Source organism: Balaenoptera acutorostrata, chromosome 12, assembly GCF_949987535.1.
Source record: "Balaenoptera acutorostrata chromosome 12, mBalAcu1.1, whole genome shotgun sequence".
Classification (NCBI taxonomy): Eukaryota; Metazoa; Chordata; class Mammalia; order Artiodactyla; family Balaenopteridae; genus Balaenoptera; species Balaenoptera acutorostrata.
Window position 1 is genome coordinate 5,953,681 of NC_080075.1, and position 13,489 is coordinate 5,967,169.

Below are 13,489 nucleotides of genomic sequence, written 5' to 3' on the forward strand. Positions count from 1 at the left end.
CCATTAAAACAAGGGTTTTCAAGCTTGAGGGTGCCCCCGAATCCCCTAGTGGGCTTACTAAAACCCAGAATTTGGGGCCCCAAGCCAGCATTTCTGATGCAGGAGTCTGGGATGGAGCCTGAGACGCTGCGTTTCTAACTAATTCCCAGGTGCGCCTCCTGGGAGACCACACTTCGAGAATCTGCCACTCTGACCCCATCCTTCGCCAGGAAGGCCTAGTGAAGGAAGGGCCACGGGGCCAGTCCAGCCCGAAGACCGGACTTGGGGCAGTGATGGGCTGCAGCGCAACATCAGCCCACAGAGCACCATTTCTCCTCTGTCTGCCGTAAAGCGCTACATACTGTCTGCCTCTGTTCTCTCTGCATCAGCCCAAGAGCATGAGCCCCCCTTTGCCCAAAGCAATTATCAAACACAAATAAGGGCACGGAACTGCATGGCGGTATTTGGGTATAACGTGGTCCATCATCCAGACGATCAAGCCTCAGCTTTTTAAAGTTATATTTTGAAATATATGCCTTTTTATATAGTTTTGACTTGTGAAACATGTAAATGATTCACACATTCAAAAATTAAATCAGGAGAAAAAGGAAACCCTATAAATGAATCAAAATAGAAACTGAAGCCAGTAGCTGCATATCAAATTGATAAACCATACAGAGAAATTAGTATTTCAAGTAACTTCTGAATATAGCACTCTGTAAATCCGTCACAGATAGAGCCTAAGGACAAAAACAGCTCCAGAGAAATCAAACTTCACTCCATGCCTACTGATAAGTAGTAACATTGTTATTGTGATTCTGAAATGATTTTATGTTTATCAAAGGATAAAGCAAACAAACATATTTTATTAGGAACCAAGATTTTTCAGGCTAGGAGAAAAGAGAAAGAAATGTAAAATACACAAGACTTTTAAAATTAAGGAAAAGTTGATTTTGAAAAATATATTCCCAAGCTCTATCTACTAAAAGGGCCTAGAAGCAGAAAACCTCATCAGCAATGAGCACACTTAGCACCCAGATACTGGTTTCTAAATGCATTTCCCACTGACAGGAACTAAGGCTCCTCAGAGGAAGGGATCCAGATTCTGGTAGATGAGCCTCAAATATCTACTTGTGCCAAAAAACAAGGAAATACTCAAAAACTAATGGGGTCATATGAAAGGGCTACAGAAGGCAGTCCTGAAAGAGCTCCCATGGCCAGATCTGGCATGATTTCATTAAATAATACTAATGGCAGCTACAACTGATGGAAACACATTGAATGAATAAATCTGCCCACGTCTACAGCAGTATCTGGAATAAGAAGAAGACAAGAAAGGGTGGGAGTGGGTAAGAAAGGAAACTCTTCTTTACAGACTGATGCAAGCTAACAAGCCTAGAAGACAGAATCTGAAAACCACCACCTTGCAATCATAACTATTCACACAGCATCACCTGCAGATTACCTCCCAGTGCAGAGCTGAGGGTGCCCCTCGACGGTGGGGAACTCTGCAGTCGCCTCCTCCATCAAGAGGTCAAACTGGCTTCACTAACACTGGGACAATCAGGATGGACATGCCCCCTGAGGTCACGCAATAGCAAGAGCCCAATGCCACCAATGAGGTGTTCTTGCCAAAAAATTCTTATTCTGTGTCTAATCAAGCCTCGACCTAATTTCCAGTTTACAGGAAATACAGGAGGAGGAACAAGTTAAAGCACAACATGAGGAAACTATCAGACAAATCCAGAATGTGGGGTATTTTACCAAACAATTGGCTGAGCTCTTCCAAAAGTCGATTTCGCTTAAAAAAAAAAAAAAAAAAAAAGAGTAGGAGGGACATGGAGGTGCAGAGGAACTGATCTAGAGCAAAAGTGACTTAAGAGATAAGCTCACCGTTGTGTATATATATGTACCTCATGTTCTCTACCCAGTTATCTGTCGATGGATATATATACAATGGAATATTACTCAGCCATTAAAAAAAATGGACTAATGCCATTTGCAGCAATGTGGATGGACACAGAGACTGAGTGAAGTCAGAGAAAAATAAATATCATGATATCACGCATATGTGGAATCTAAAAAAACAGTAAAAATAAACTTATTTACAAAACAGACTCACAGACATAGGAAACAAACTCATGGTTACCAAAGAGGATAATGGGGGCGGGGGGATGATAAATTAGGTTTGGGGTGTTGACATAAACACACTACTATATATAAAACAGGTAAACAACAAGGACCTACTGTAGAGCACAGGGAACTGCACTCAGTATCTTGGAATAACCTATAATGGAAAAGAACCTGAAAAGGAATATATATATATATATATATATATATATATATATATATATGTGTGTGTGTATGTATAACTGAATCACTTTGCTGTTCACTTAAAACTAACACAACACTGTAAATTAACCATGCTTCAATATTTTAAAAAAGATCTTAAAAAAAGAGCGAGAAGATAACCAAATGTAATGCATAAACCTCCACCGGACTGTGGCCGTGAAAAAATGGTTAGAAAACCTTTCTCGCCACAACTGAGGATACTGAAATTGACAACATTAGGTGACAATCTGAAATCATTCATCCTCTCAGGTGGTATTATGATTATGACTGTATTTTAAGAGAAGTGTGCTCAAGTATTTACAAGTGAAGCGTCTTGGTATCACAACAATACGCATGTACCACACACACAAACGAAATGTTCAGTTGTTGAATCTAGCGAAGGGTAGAGAATGTTCATTTTCTGAACAGTTCTGTAATTATGAACATTTTCATAATAAAAAGGTGGGTGGGAAGTATTAAAATGAAAACACAAATTTCAATTCTCAGAAACAAATCCTAAAAAGTTTATGGACCTCCAGTTGAGAATTACTGATCTAGATAATTCTTATTTTTTTTTTTTTTTTTTTTTTACCTTCCAGAGTGTTAAATAGAAACAATGTGATACCCCAACTGCAAGAAACAAACTCTCAGTCCCTTATGCATGATGGGAATCATACAAGTTTGACACTGAGACACAAAGATTGAAATTAAGGGGCTATCAAGAATTCAAACAACCAACTCAAGTATCCCTCAAAACGCATCACACCACACACGCACATGTCAAACTGGGGAAATCTGAATAAGCTCTGTGGACCGTATCAGTGGCGACTCTCCATGGCTGCCTTGGTTCTAAGCCAGGCAGGCAGACATATTTGCTATAATCTAACAAACACTGGAGTCCTGGTCAAATCCTTAGCTGGCTTTGTTTTGTGCAGGACTTCAGTTGTGACACTGTATTATAGTTATACAAGATGTTACCCCTGGGGGAAACCGGGTGCAGGGTACAAGAAGCTTCCCTGTACACTTTCCTGCAAATTCTTGTGAATTATCTAAAAAGCAAAAACAACACATTATAGATCTCATGTCCTGGTCTTGTCCAGTTTGAACACGTCCTTCAACCCTTCCCACCACCAATCAGATAAATGACACGCTTTCTTTAAAAAGAACCCTTCAAAATCCTAAAGAAAATCGATTCTTAAAATAGTTCAAGCCCAAGAAGAAACATAAAGACATTTGTCCGTCTCGAGCAAATAAATGCCTCCTTTCCAGACCCCTCAGTTTCCCAGACAGCCCCTGGCACCTCACCCCAGGGTGGGACATGAATTCTCGGTCTGCTTTGTTTTCCAGGGTCATATAATCAAGCGCAGCAGGTGACGCGGACTCGGGGCAGCCGGCCTGGAGCGCGTTTATTCAGGGCTGCTGACAGCTGACAGCTGGGGGCAGAGCCGCCGGGCCACCTCCCTCCCCACACCTGCTCTCCTCGGGCCTTCGGAACCTGAGGAGTAACCAGAAGCCCTGTAACTGCCTCCCAATTTCACCTAAGGAACAGGCTCAGCCAGCAGGACGAGTCTGAGACGCCTCCCAAGGATAAGCATCCACACCTTTTTGCTCCTGAGATGAACCTGAGTCGAGTCTGAAACCACGGAGGACCCGGCTCTCAGCCACGGAACCCTCTACAACAGCCCCTCCTGCTGGAGCTGCAACAAGAAACATCGGCTGCAAATTCTCCCTCCTGCCAGCCTGCTCCCAGGTCCCACCCCGGCCAATGCCTTCAGCTTTGCAAGAAGAGCCGGGAGGCAGGCCCTTGATGTGGAGGGTGGGAGGCCTGCTCTCCAGGGGCCCCGCTGCACAAGCTCTCCACCCGCAATCACACCTGCTGGGGGCGCCGAGTGTGCCCCAGGCTACAGCACCAAGGTCACTCTGTAGGTCACTGCATGAAAACAGCACACAAGAAACAGTACTGAGAGGCCAACACAGTAAATGGTTGATTGGGTTTGTATTTTGCTCTGAAGACTCACCGTCTGGTTTTCATTTTACCTGAACACAGGGGTTCTGCATAATTATTTTTAAAGGAATCTTGAAAATGCACTTGTCCAACACTGCCTGATTTTTTCAGGCAAGGAAACACCCCTTGTATGCAGCTCACCAGAAGTGTCTATTACACACACGGGTACGTGTTTTACAGCCGTGCTCACAGAGAGATGATGGTGAGGAAACGCACCAGGGCACCAACAGCAATGACTCTAAGTGGGGGAAGAATGAGGGTTTAACGTGCCTTCTTACTTTCCTATATCGCACACTTTTTTTTTTTAAAGCAATGATCGTACGTTGCACAGGACATCCACAGAGCTGACAAGCTCACTTCGATGCCCTTGGAGATGTCAGCAGCGTGTCAGCCAGGGCAGCATGGGCTGAAGCCAGGAAAGAACCTCAACTCTCAGGGCTGGCAAATGCATCATAGAATTCCCAAAGATGACGTTTAAAATGGTACCCCACGTCTGGCAGTAACCGAGTCAGGCGGGTGCGGGTAACTGTCAGACGACAGCAGGCTCCAGCTACGCCACCAGCCACCTGCACGGAAGCGTGGACAGAGGCCCGGCGGGAAGGGCCCCGGTCGGTCCATGCACAGGGCACTTCATCGATAACCGACTGTGGTATTTAAATCACAGGAAGTCAGAATTTGCGGCTCCTTCACTGCTCTGTAATCTTAAAATTAACATTTAACTGGAAAGAATCCAACAGGATCACTAGAACGCAACAGAATCGCCCAGGAGGTTACGAGAATCTTCCGGCCAGCCAAGCAATGGTACTTTTCCATTATTAAAAAATGACAGAGAAAAGAGAGCAGTCACCGCATAAAACGTCACATCTTCAAATATCTGTATAAGGTTCTACCAGTTGCCCCATGGTCCAGGGACCACATTTTCTAATTCTTACTAAAACAATATGCATGCTGGAGATGTTACTAGAGACCAAGGGGAGAAGAGGGTGGAGAAGGAGCCCCTCTAGATGATCAACCGCACACGTGCAACCAGTTTAGCCATTTTCTCCCTCAATGGACCCCAGACTTAGGAGATTAGGGCTTGATTTAAAGGCATCCCAAATCCTCATGGTTTCTGGTTAACTCACGCTAGAATCTGTGATATATGATGTAAATCTTATCCATAATTAGGCAAGTTAGAAGCAATCATGAGCGGATAAAGTTTCAGATGAAAATGATTTAAAGTAAGATGGATTTGGCTCATTATAACCCATGGCTATTTTTTTCTAAATTAAATGTGGACTCGTGAGTATATGTACACGTACACACGCGGGCTCACACACACTTACCTTTCCTTAGAGTTCATTTCTCCTCTTTCCCATCTAAAGCTACACAGTAAATCCTCATGTGACCATTTTAAGGACTATTTTTTGCTACTAAATTTTGCCAACAATCTGCTCAGCATTCTAGCAGATGTTTCTGTTTTCAAACCTCTGGGAACTTGGCTGTATCTGTTTTCCTTCCCCATGTTAAAAATAAAAGAAATGGCCCTCATACCCCAGAGAAGCTTTTCCCACCCACCAACCTCAACCTCCCTACTCAGGTGACCTCTGTGATCCCTTCTCAAATCTTTTCTTTTCCATTAGAGAAGATGTTTCCAATTACGGTCCATTATATTGTCAAGGATGACATCACTCAGATGTGCTTTTTTTTTTTTTTTTTTTAAAGAAAACGTTCCTGATTCTTAGTTACTTGGGGCCCATCTGCTGGCCCTTCTGAACCCACGGTGTCACATGAGTGCGATTTGCTTGAGATCGATTCTCCAGACACAGCAATTCCTTTTAAATGGAGGGCTGGAGAGACAGGGGGGTCCTTGTTTTTTATCTAACCATTTCTTCAAAAACACTTGTGACCCAAGCTTACCTCCGTAACATCCATAACTTTGATGGCTGCCAGCTGACCTGTTTTAACATGTCGACCCTGAAAAACAGAAAAAAGAAAGAGAATGGGCACGGCTGTTCTGCACAGTCATTAGTACAGAATGGCTGAGGTTTCGACAAGTCACCTCTTCTGTACTTTTTCCCCCCAAAAGTGATGACGAAAGAGTCCTATGCTCTCCAACAGAACAGTATGGTTCTGTTGGTTTGTAAGACTCGTGAACCACACTTAACAAACCAAACAATTAGTAGAACAAAGGAGTTTTGATAAGGAATCAATTCCCTCTTTCTTTCCCGGGCTTCATTTACGTATCATTACTTCTCAATCTGAACGACTTAAATAATGTTTTCTTCCATACATCAGGTTGACCAGCCTTCCCTTCTCAACATTCCACATGAAGGAAATGACCAAAAAAGTCTGGATATTATTTATTGTCAAAAATGGGTAACAGTCATTTTCCGCTTGTATATCCCCAATACCCATTACTTGATTTTACAAGAGTTGTACTGAGAGTCTTCTTCGAAGCTTTGCTGTGATCCCAATGCAGGGAGGCTGGAGCATAGTTACTCGGCATAAAGGGGGTACACAAAGAGATGGGGGGCACAGAGAGCGCGGCCTTACAGCTGTGTCGTCATTCGCAGTCTAGAACCTAAACGTTTGTCATCCATTTATATCACGCGCGTTTCAAACAAGCTTGATGCAGCTCTCCTGTCCCCTCCCCCAGACGAGGAGGGAGGGACTTAATCCCTACCCACCTTGCAAGGCTCTGCTGGGCATCTCTCAGGAGAGCAGCAAAGAGCCACCCTGACATGGTGAGCACCAGCTCCTTAAGGGCTCTGTGCAATATGCTCCTGCTGCCGCAAAGGTGAAACAGAAGGCACGTCCCCACCGTCTCCAAGAGCCGGCCTCGCTTGTGGCCTCATGATGGAAAGAGTTGTGAACTTTAGAACTTGAAACCTGAGGAAAGCTCCCCACTTATTCTGGAAAGCTTGGGCAGGGACTCAAATTACAACTCGGACAAAACAGTTCCATGAAAATGACACTGAATTACAACTCTCTCTCAACCCTCTGTGGTCACAGCGGGATGGGGTCCAGCACCGGCCCAGCAGCTCCCCAAGCGGGGTTGGGCGACAGCCTAGACACGGGAAAGCAGGACAAATAAAGCCCACAGGCCTGGAACCTCGTTCCAGCATCACCCACCTGCAGACCCCCCGTCCTCGGGCTCAGAAGGGTGGCCCCATCCCGGCGTCCACAGTCAGACATCTGAAGAAGCTCGGCCTCTGCAGCAGGCGGTGTGGGGGCCCACGCGGGCCGGTCCCAGGAGCCCTGTCTCCCGCCTGGTCACCCGGCCCCAATGCCAGTCCCCGAATGCCCTTCCAGCCACCCAGCCTCCCCAGGCCCACTGGCCCTCGTGCCCACATCACACTCCCCTGCATGCCCAGAGCCCAGGGCACAGCCTGCACCGCGGCTCTGTTCACAGCTGGGTGACCCACAATCCTGAAAGGAACGTCACCCTGTCTGTCTGTCCCCACTCGGCACATGACGTGGCCCGAGGGGCCATCTGGCACGGGGAGCAGCCCCACTGTGGAGACAGCGGAGGGGTGGGGGTGGGGGACCAACCCTGTGTCAGGAAATAGACATCTGCTCACGGCACCCGGGCCCACGTGTCCAACTCGAACGGCCACAGTTTACTTACTCCCTGTCTGTCCAACAGCCAGCGTCCGTGGATGTGTCCACCTCTGACTCGCTCGTTTCAAGTTTCTACCCGTGGGTTCCAGGCTCTGGCAGCTCACCCTCCAGAGTGCGGTACCCACAGCTGTGCTCACACGGACACACGGAGCCGATGACCGCCTGCAGCTGCAGGACAGAGCACCCGGCCCGGCTCGGGCACCACGGCTGTGCCCCCCCGGCATCTCCTCCACTCGGGGACCTCCGTCCCCTGTCGGTGGGGTGACAGCGCTGTCCACGTCACAGGGGTGTCAGTGCGAACAACCGAGGGGCAAAGGACAGCACGTGGCACAGGGTCAAGTGCAACCCTGGTGATAAAATACGGCTGCACCTCGTTTCCCGCCATCGATGACAGGAGATGGATTTATTAGCACAGACTCAAGCAACCAGGTGACTATGACGGGCAACACAGTCCTGAAGCCAAGGTATAGCTTCGGAGAATCCAAGAAGAAAGAGGAGAACTTAAGAGGACAAAGTAACCCTTCAGGCCTTTCCACGTAAGGGACACGAAGATCAGCTCCTTCACCCCTGGTCAGCCCTCACATCTGAAAACAAATGCCCGTTACTCTTCCTGCAGTGGGGTCATGTCCAAATCACCACATCCGACTTCTCGTGGATGGAACCAAGTGATGAGAGGGAATGTCCCGCTTCCCCACTTTTCAAGAGGGCAGGTGGTGAGACAGAAGCGTGTCGGTGAGATGGGGAGGAAGGAGGGCCTTCTGAGCATCTGATCCTCAGGAAAACCCACAGGCCGATAGAAAAACCTCCCCAGACGTTTCTAAATTAGAGGCATCTTCCTTTTCTCCCTCAATGCCTGAACTCAAAGCTACCGTGTATTCTTCAGCCTCAGCAGTGTGGCGATGCTGTGAAAGCTGAGGGTCGTGGGTTCACTCTATTTGTTCACGTAGAATGAGACTCCCTCACTGAGGGAGGATGGAATTAGGACCTAACAGCAAATCATTATTTTTGTGTTGAAGGACAGCCCACGCAAAGGCAGTAGCCTTCACTAACACACACCAGGTCTTTCAGAGTTAGGTCCATTTGAGCTTAAATTTAAATCAGGAAACTAAGAATTCTGCTTCGCTCCCAAGAATCAAGACAACATGCTGGAAGAAACGAATCTGGGACTGGGCAGCCTTGGACTCTCATTCCTCTGCTACCTCCTCAACTGCTGTAATTTCCTTGGAAAAGCTGCTTAACTTCTACAAGCTTCCTAAGGTCCCTGTAGGATCCAGTGTGCTAAGGGACCTAAAGCCCCTTCTAGAATAAGGCAGGCTATAAATAAAGTGCGCGGCGTCTCCACCCAGACATCACCCCTGGCACCCAGGGAGCACCCAGGGGATGGTCTTCCTCTCCCCACAACCAGAGAGCCACGCTGACTCCCTGACCCTGCTCCTCCCTAGTTCCATCTGCGACTCTCTCAAACCCAGGCAAGGTCGGCCCATTTCTATTTTCAAAAGGCTGGCCAATACAGTGGGGTGCTAAAATAATGTACTTCTCTAATTATTTTTGTTTTTAAAGAAGAAGAAAAAAAGAAAACCTCCAGATGTGAAACTAACAGAAGTTATAACCTGTGTGCTGAGTTGGGCCATCTTTGTGTCAAGGAACCAAAAGGGCCAACAAAAGAGCCTGAGGAGGCAAGCTCCAGACGAATGCACCGCGTGTTAATATGTGTGTGATCACGTGCAAAGGAACAAACTTCGTGACACCTGATTCCTTTCTGGTCTTTAAATGAGGAAAACGCATGTTTCTCTTCTTAAAAGGAAAACTCAAACTACCCTTAGCAGGCGTCCAAGCTGAGGAAAATGCCCTAATTTTCAACTCTCCTCCATGTTTCTGAGTCGAAATTGCCACCTTGCATTTGCAAATACGTATTACATTTATGACACGAGTTCCAAGAAGGAGAAGAAAAGAAAACACACACCACCACTTGGTTTTAAGATGCGGGCACTGTGGCAGCCTGTCCGTCTGCCTCTAGTGAAGTCTGTCTGCAAGCCACAGAGAGGAGCCAACGGCAGAAGGAACAGCATTCAAGGGAAGCTTTTAAATCCCAAGAGAAAAAGATGGTGAGGTTCCCATCTTCCTAATTTTCCGCTATCGCCAAGTACTAGGAAGCTACCTCAGGCTGCATAATCTTTACCTAGAACCCCAATAACTCCATTAAAATACATCTGATGAATCAGTATGCTCGCTGAGATGGTGCTCGTGATTGTTTGAAATGACTGAACACAACTTCCATGTTTACTTTTTCACGCAGAAGCAAGAAGTCTAAAATTTAATGTACCCTTTCTATAATCTTGCATTATTTCAGTGATATTTATGTTACTTCCTTTAGGCATCGAGAGCCTTCCTATCCCTGACCCAGAGAAACAAGAAAGGAACTAGTAAACCTTTTTTATCTTAACTCTTCCAACTAGCAAAATAAAGCATTTAAGCTCTTTATCTCTATGACTGAAATTGTGAACTCCTTAAAAAAATTTTTTTTCCAGAAAACAACTGAGAAGGGAGAAATCTTTTGCAAAGAGTTCAGTGGTACATTCTTATTGCCCCTAAAACTTAAAAAATGCCTAATATTGGCCCTGAAAGAAAAACTATTTTTGATATTTTGTAGTGCATAAAAGTCTAGGTTAGGGAAACTGAAATTCAGACCCAGCACTTCTCAATTATCATGGTGTCTAACTGGTTTGCAAATATTAATTTCATTTTCTTCTGGTCAGGGATCATGATTCATACTTTCTTACTACAGTTCTTGGAACTTCCTTTCTTCCACAAATATTTATTGAATAAATGTTACCTTGCAAGCACTTTGCTGGACCAAAAAAAAAAAAGTATGCTCACTGGGAGGCAAATATTCCGGGGTCTCATCCACAAGAGGAAATTCAGGCAGGAAAGTCAGAGAAGGGGATCTCTTGAGTCTGTGACACTATGAGCGGTAGGGAAACACACCTTAGGGATGACAGGTATTTTCTTGCCTCCACAAGCCTGAACTTGTGTGTGTGCACTCACAGCCTGAACTCCAGCAAGGACACCTGGAGACAGGCCGTGAGGACAGGACACGGGGCACCAGGATGTCCCCACTCTTGGGACATTTAGTGAACAAAGAGCTTTGTGTGCGTTATCCTTTACTCCTCACACGACCCAGCATGGGTACCGTTATCCCCATTTTACAGATGGAAAAAGTGAGGCCTGGAGAGGATTAAGTTAACCGGCTCAGGACTCACATGCAGACCTGTTCCCTACACCAGGCTGTGGACCTTCAGAGAGAAAGGACCGCAAGTGTCCTACTGAACCAACTTCCAGAGGGGCTGTTCTACAGCCTGTTCCAAGGCTACTGTTCTACAGCTTAAATACCTTAAGTGATTATAATCAAACATGGCAATGCAGTAGCCAATAATAAAAACTGACTTTCAATCCCTGGCCTTTCTCTCTCATGAGAAATCAGCAAAAGTCAATGAAAGAACATCCCGAAGGAATTCTCTAGGGAATCTGAAGGTATGTGAGCACAGTATTGGAGATAGAATGCTTTTGCTTTCTGCTGAGTTTAATCTGAAAGAAAACTTTTCAGATTAGCTGCCTGCAATTGGCTTTCTATTTGCTTAAGAGCAAAGCCCATCAACGCCAACCTCAGTAAGCGGAGGGCGGGCTGCTCTTAACCAGTGGCCGGGACACGCCCTGCACGGTGAAGGGAGAGCCCACCGCCCCTGCCTTCAGGGAGCTGGTGGTTGAAGGCTGCAGAACAGTCCAGGAGAAGAAGCGTTACATGGTGACAGAAAAACACTACTCTGTAGCAGGAACACTCAGGAAACAGGACAGGGTGAAGTCCACGGCTCTGGGTGACACGAAGTGCCTTTAAAGGTATAGTCAGAAAGACATCACTGTGAGGGCCGCAGGGGGTCTGCAAGGACTGCCTGGTAGCCCCAGAGATTTCAGGGGGCAGGAGATGGACCCCTTGAGATCTGAACTGGAAAGCATCCTCACCAAATCCCAGAAAGGGACACGTGTGTAGGCGTCGCCAGGCCAGGGGGAGGGGGGAACCCAATGATTCAGACCCAAACGTGAGACTTCTGTAAGTGGAGTGCAGGAATCCATGACTTTTTAACCCCGTCTCCAGTGATTCTTATGCATTCTGAATTTTGAAAATCGCTTCTCCGCGCTTGTATGAGAAAGCCCAAATTCAAGTTCTTGTATCCTTTCTGGACTACATAGTATTTGTTACCATAAAGATATGCACTCATTGTCTTAGCTGGGGTTTTGGTGTGGGAAGGTCGGACTCGTAACAAACATGTTCTAACAAATGTCAATTATGTGTGTCACAAAAACATATAACTATGTTCTGAAATGTCCAAAAGCTCAAAGAACAGGCAAGCCTAGTTCATCAAAATGGTTGATTTTACAGATGAGAAAGTAAACCCAGAGAGCTAAAAGGAGACCATTTAGTGGCTCAGCCAAACCTGGTCTGTCAATTCTCTCCCCAGATGTCTCACTCACATCACTGACCGTTTAACTTAAAAATTCCAGTGGGGTAGGGAGATGACAGAGCACAACGGATTTTTAGGGCAGTGAAAATGCTCCGTACAATACTATAATGATGGATTTATGTCACCATATATTGTCCAAACTCACAGAATGTACAACACCGAGAGTGAACTCTAATGTAAAGCGAATGATTACGATGTGTCAATGCAGGTTCATCAGTTTTAACACCTGTACCATTGGGGGGGAGGGGTGCTAATAGTGGGGGAGCGTTATGCAAATGTGGGAACAGGGCTGTACAGGAAATCTCTGTACCTTCCTCTCAGTTTTGCTGTGAACCTAAAACTGCTCTTTACAAATTAAGTCTTTAAAACATGCTTTAATTCCAATTATAATCCCCCTTATATGTCCTTGTTTTAAAGGGCAAACATGAAACCGACCTGACCACGTGATGGACAGCATGAGCTCAGCACCGGGCGATGCACTGACCACTTTCTAAGGTTCCACGTCCATCCACCCAAAGGCAAAGACCAAGCTTATCTGGTTCTGCATTGTAAATCCCAAGACCACAGACCCCACCCATGAGTGTTCTTCTCCAGGAAGTGTCCGCAAAAAAATCCAAAATGTAACCAGAGGGAGAGGGTGTGTTACCCAGACAGCACCCCACGAGCCATGTAAGGTAAGGAACCAGGTAATTAACGGGGGGGAGAGAGAGAGCTTAGAGCACTTGGGGAAGGAACGCAGTCTCCTAGCCACCTCCTGACACCAGAGCAGGAACAAGGGTGACAGTGACACGCTGTCACACCAGTGACACACACTTTGTGATCCCACTCCTCCTCCAAAGCCCAGACCCGGGTGAGGCAGGCACTTTATCCTTGTGACTACTAGTTATTACTACAATCAGGATCTGTTCATCCGCTTCTCCCTCCGTTCCATGTTCAGGGCTGTGGATGAGCAGGAAGAGAGAGAAAGCACAGGAATATGCATGTGTTATGAGATCAAGACTCGTGATTTAGTAAGAGAACCACGCTTCTATTCCCTGAAGTGTTTAAAACTAAG

At 46.1% G+C, this 13,489-nt stretch overlaps 1 protein-coding gene across 50 annotated transcripts in view; it reads right to left on the reverse strand.

Moving 5' to 3' along the window:
- The window catches only part of MAP4K4 (mitogen-activated protein kinase kinase kinase kinase 4), a 175,017-nt gene that overhangs the window by 86,349 nt on the left and 75,179 nt on the right, over window positions 1-13,489 (reverse strand). For all 50 annotated transcript variants that reach the window (XM_057558545.1, XM_057558544.1, XM_057558542.1 and 47 more), the window contains one exon: window positions 6,215-6,271. In XM_057558545.1, the coding sequence (XP_057414528.1) occupies window positions 6,215-6,271 (57 nt within the window). The remainder of the gene's footprint in view (window positions 1-6,214; window positions 6,272-13,489) is intronic.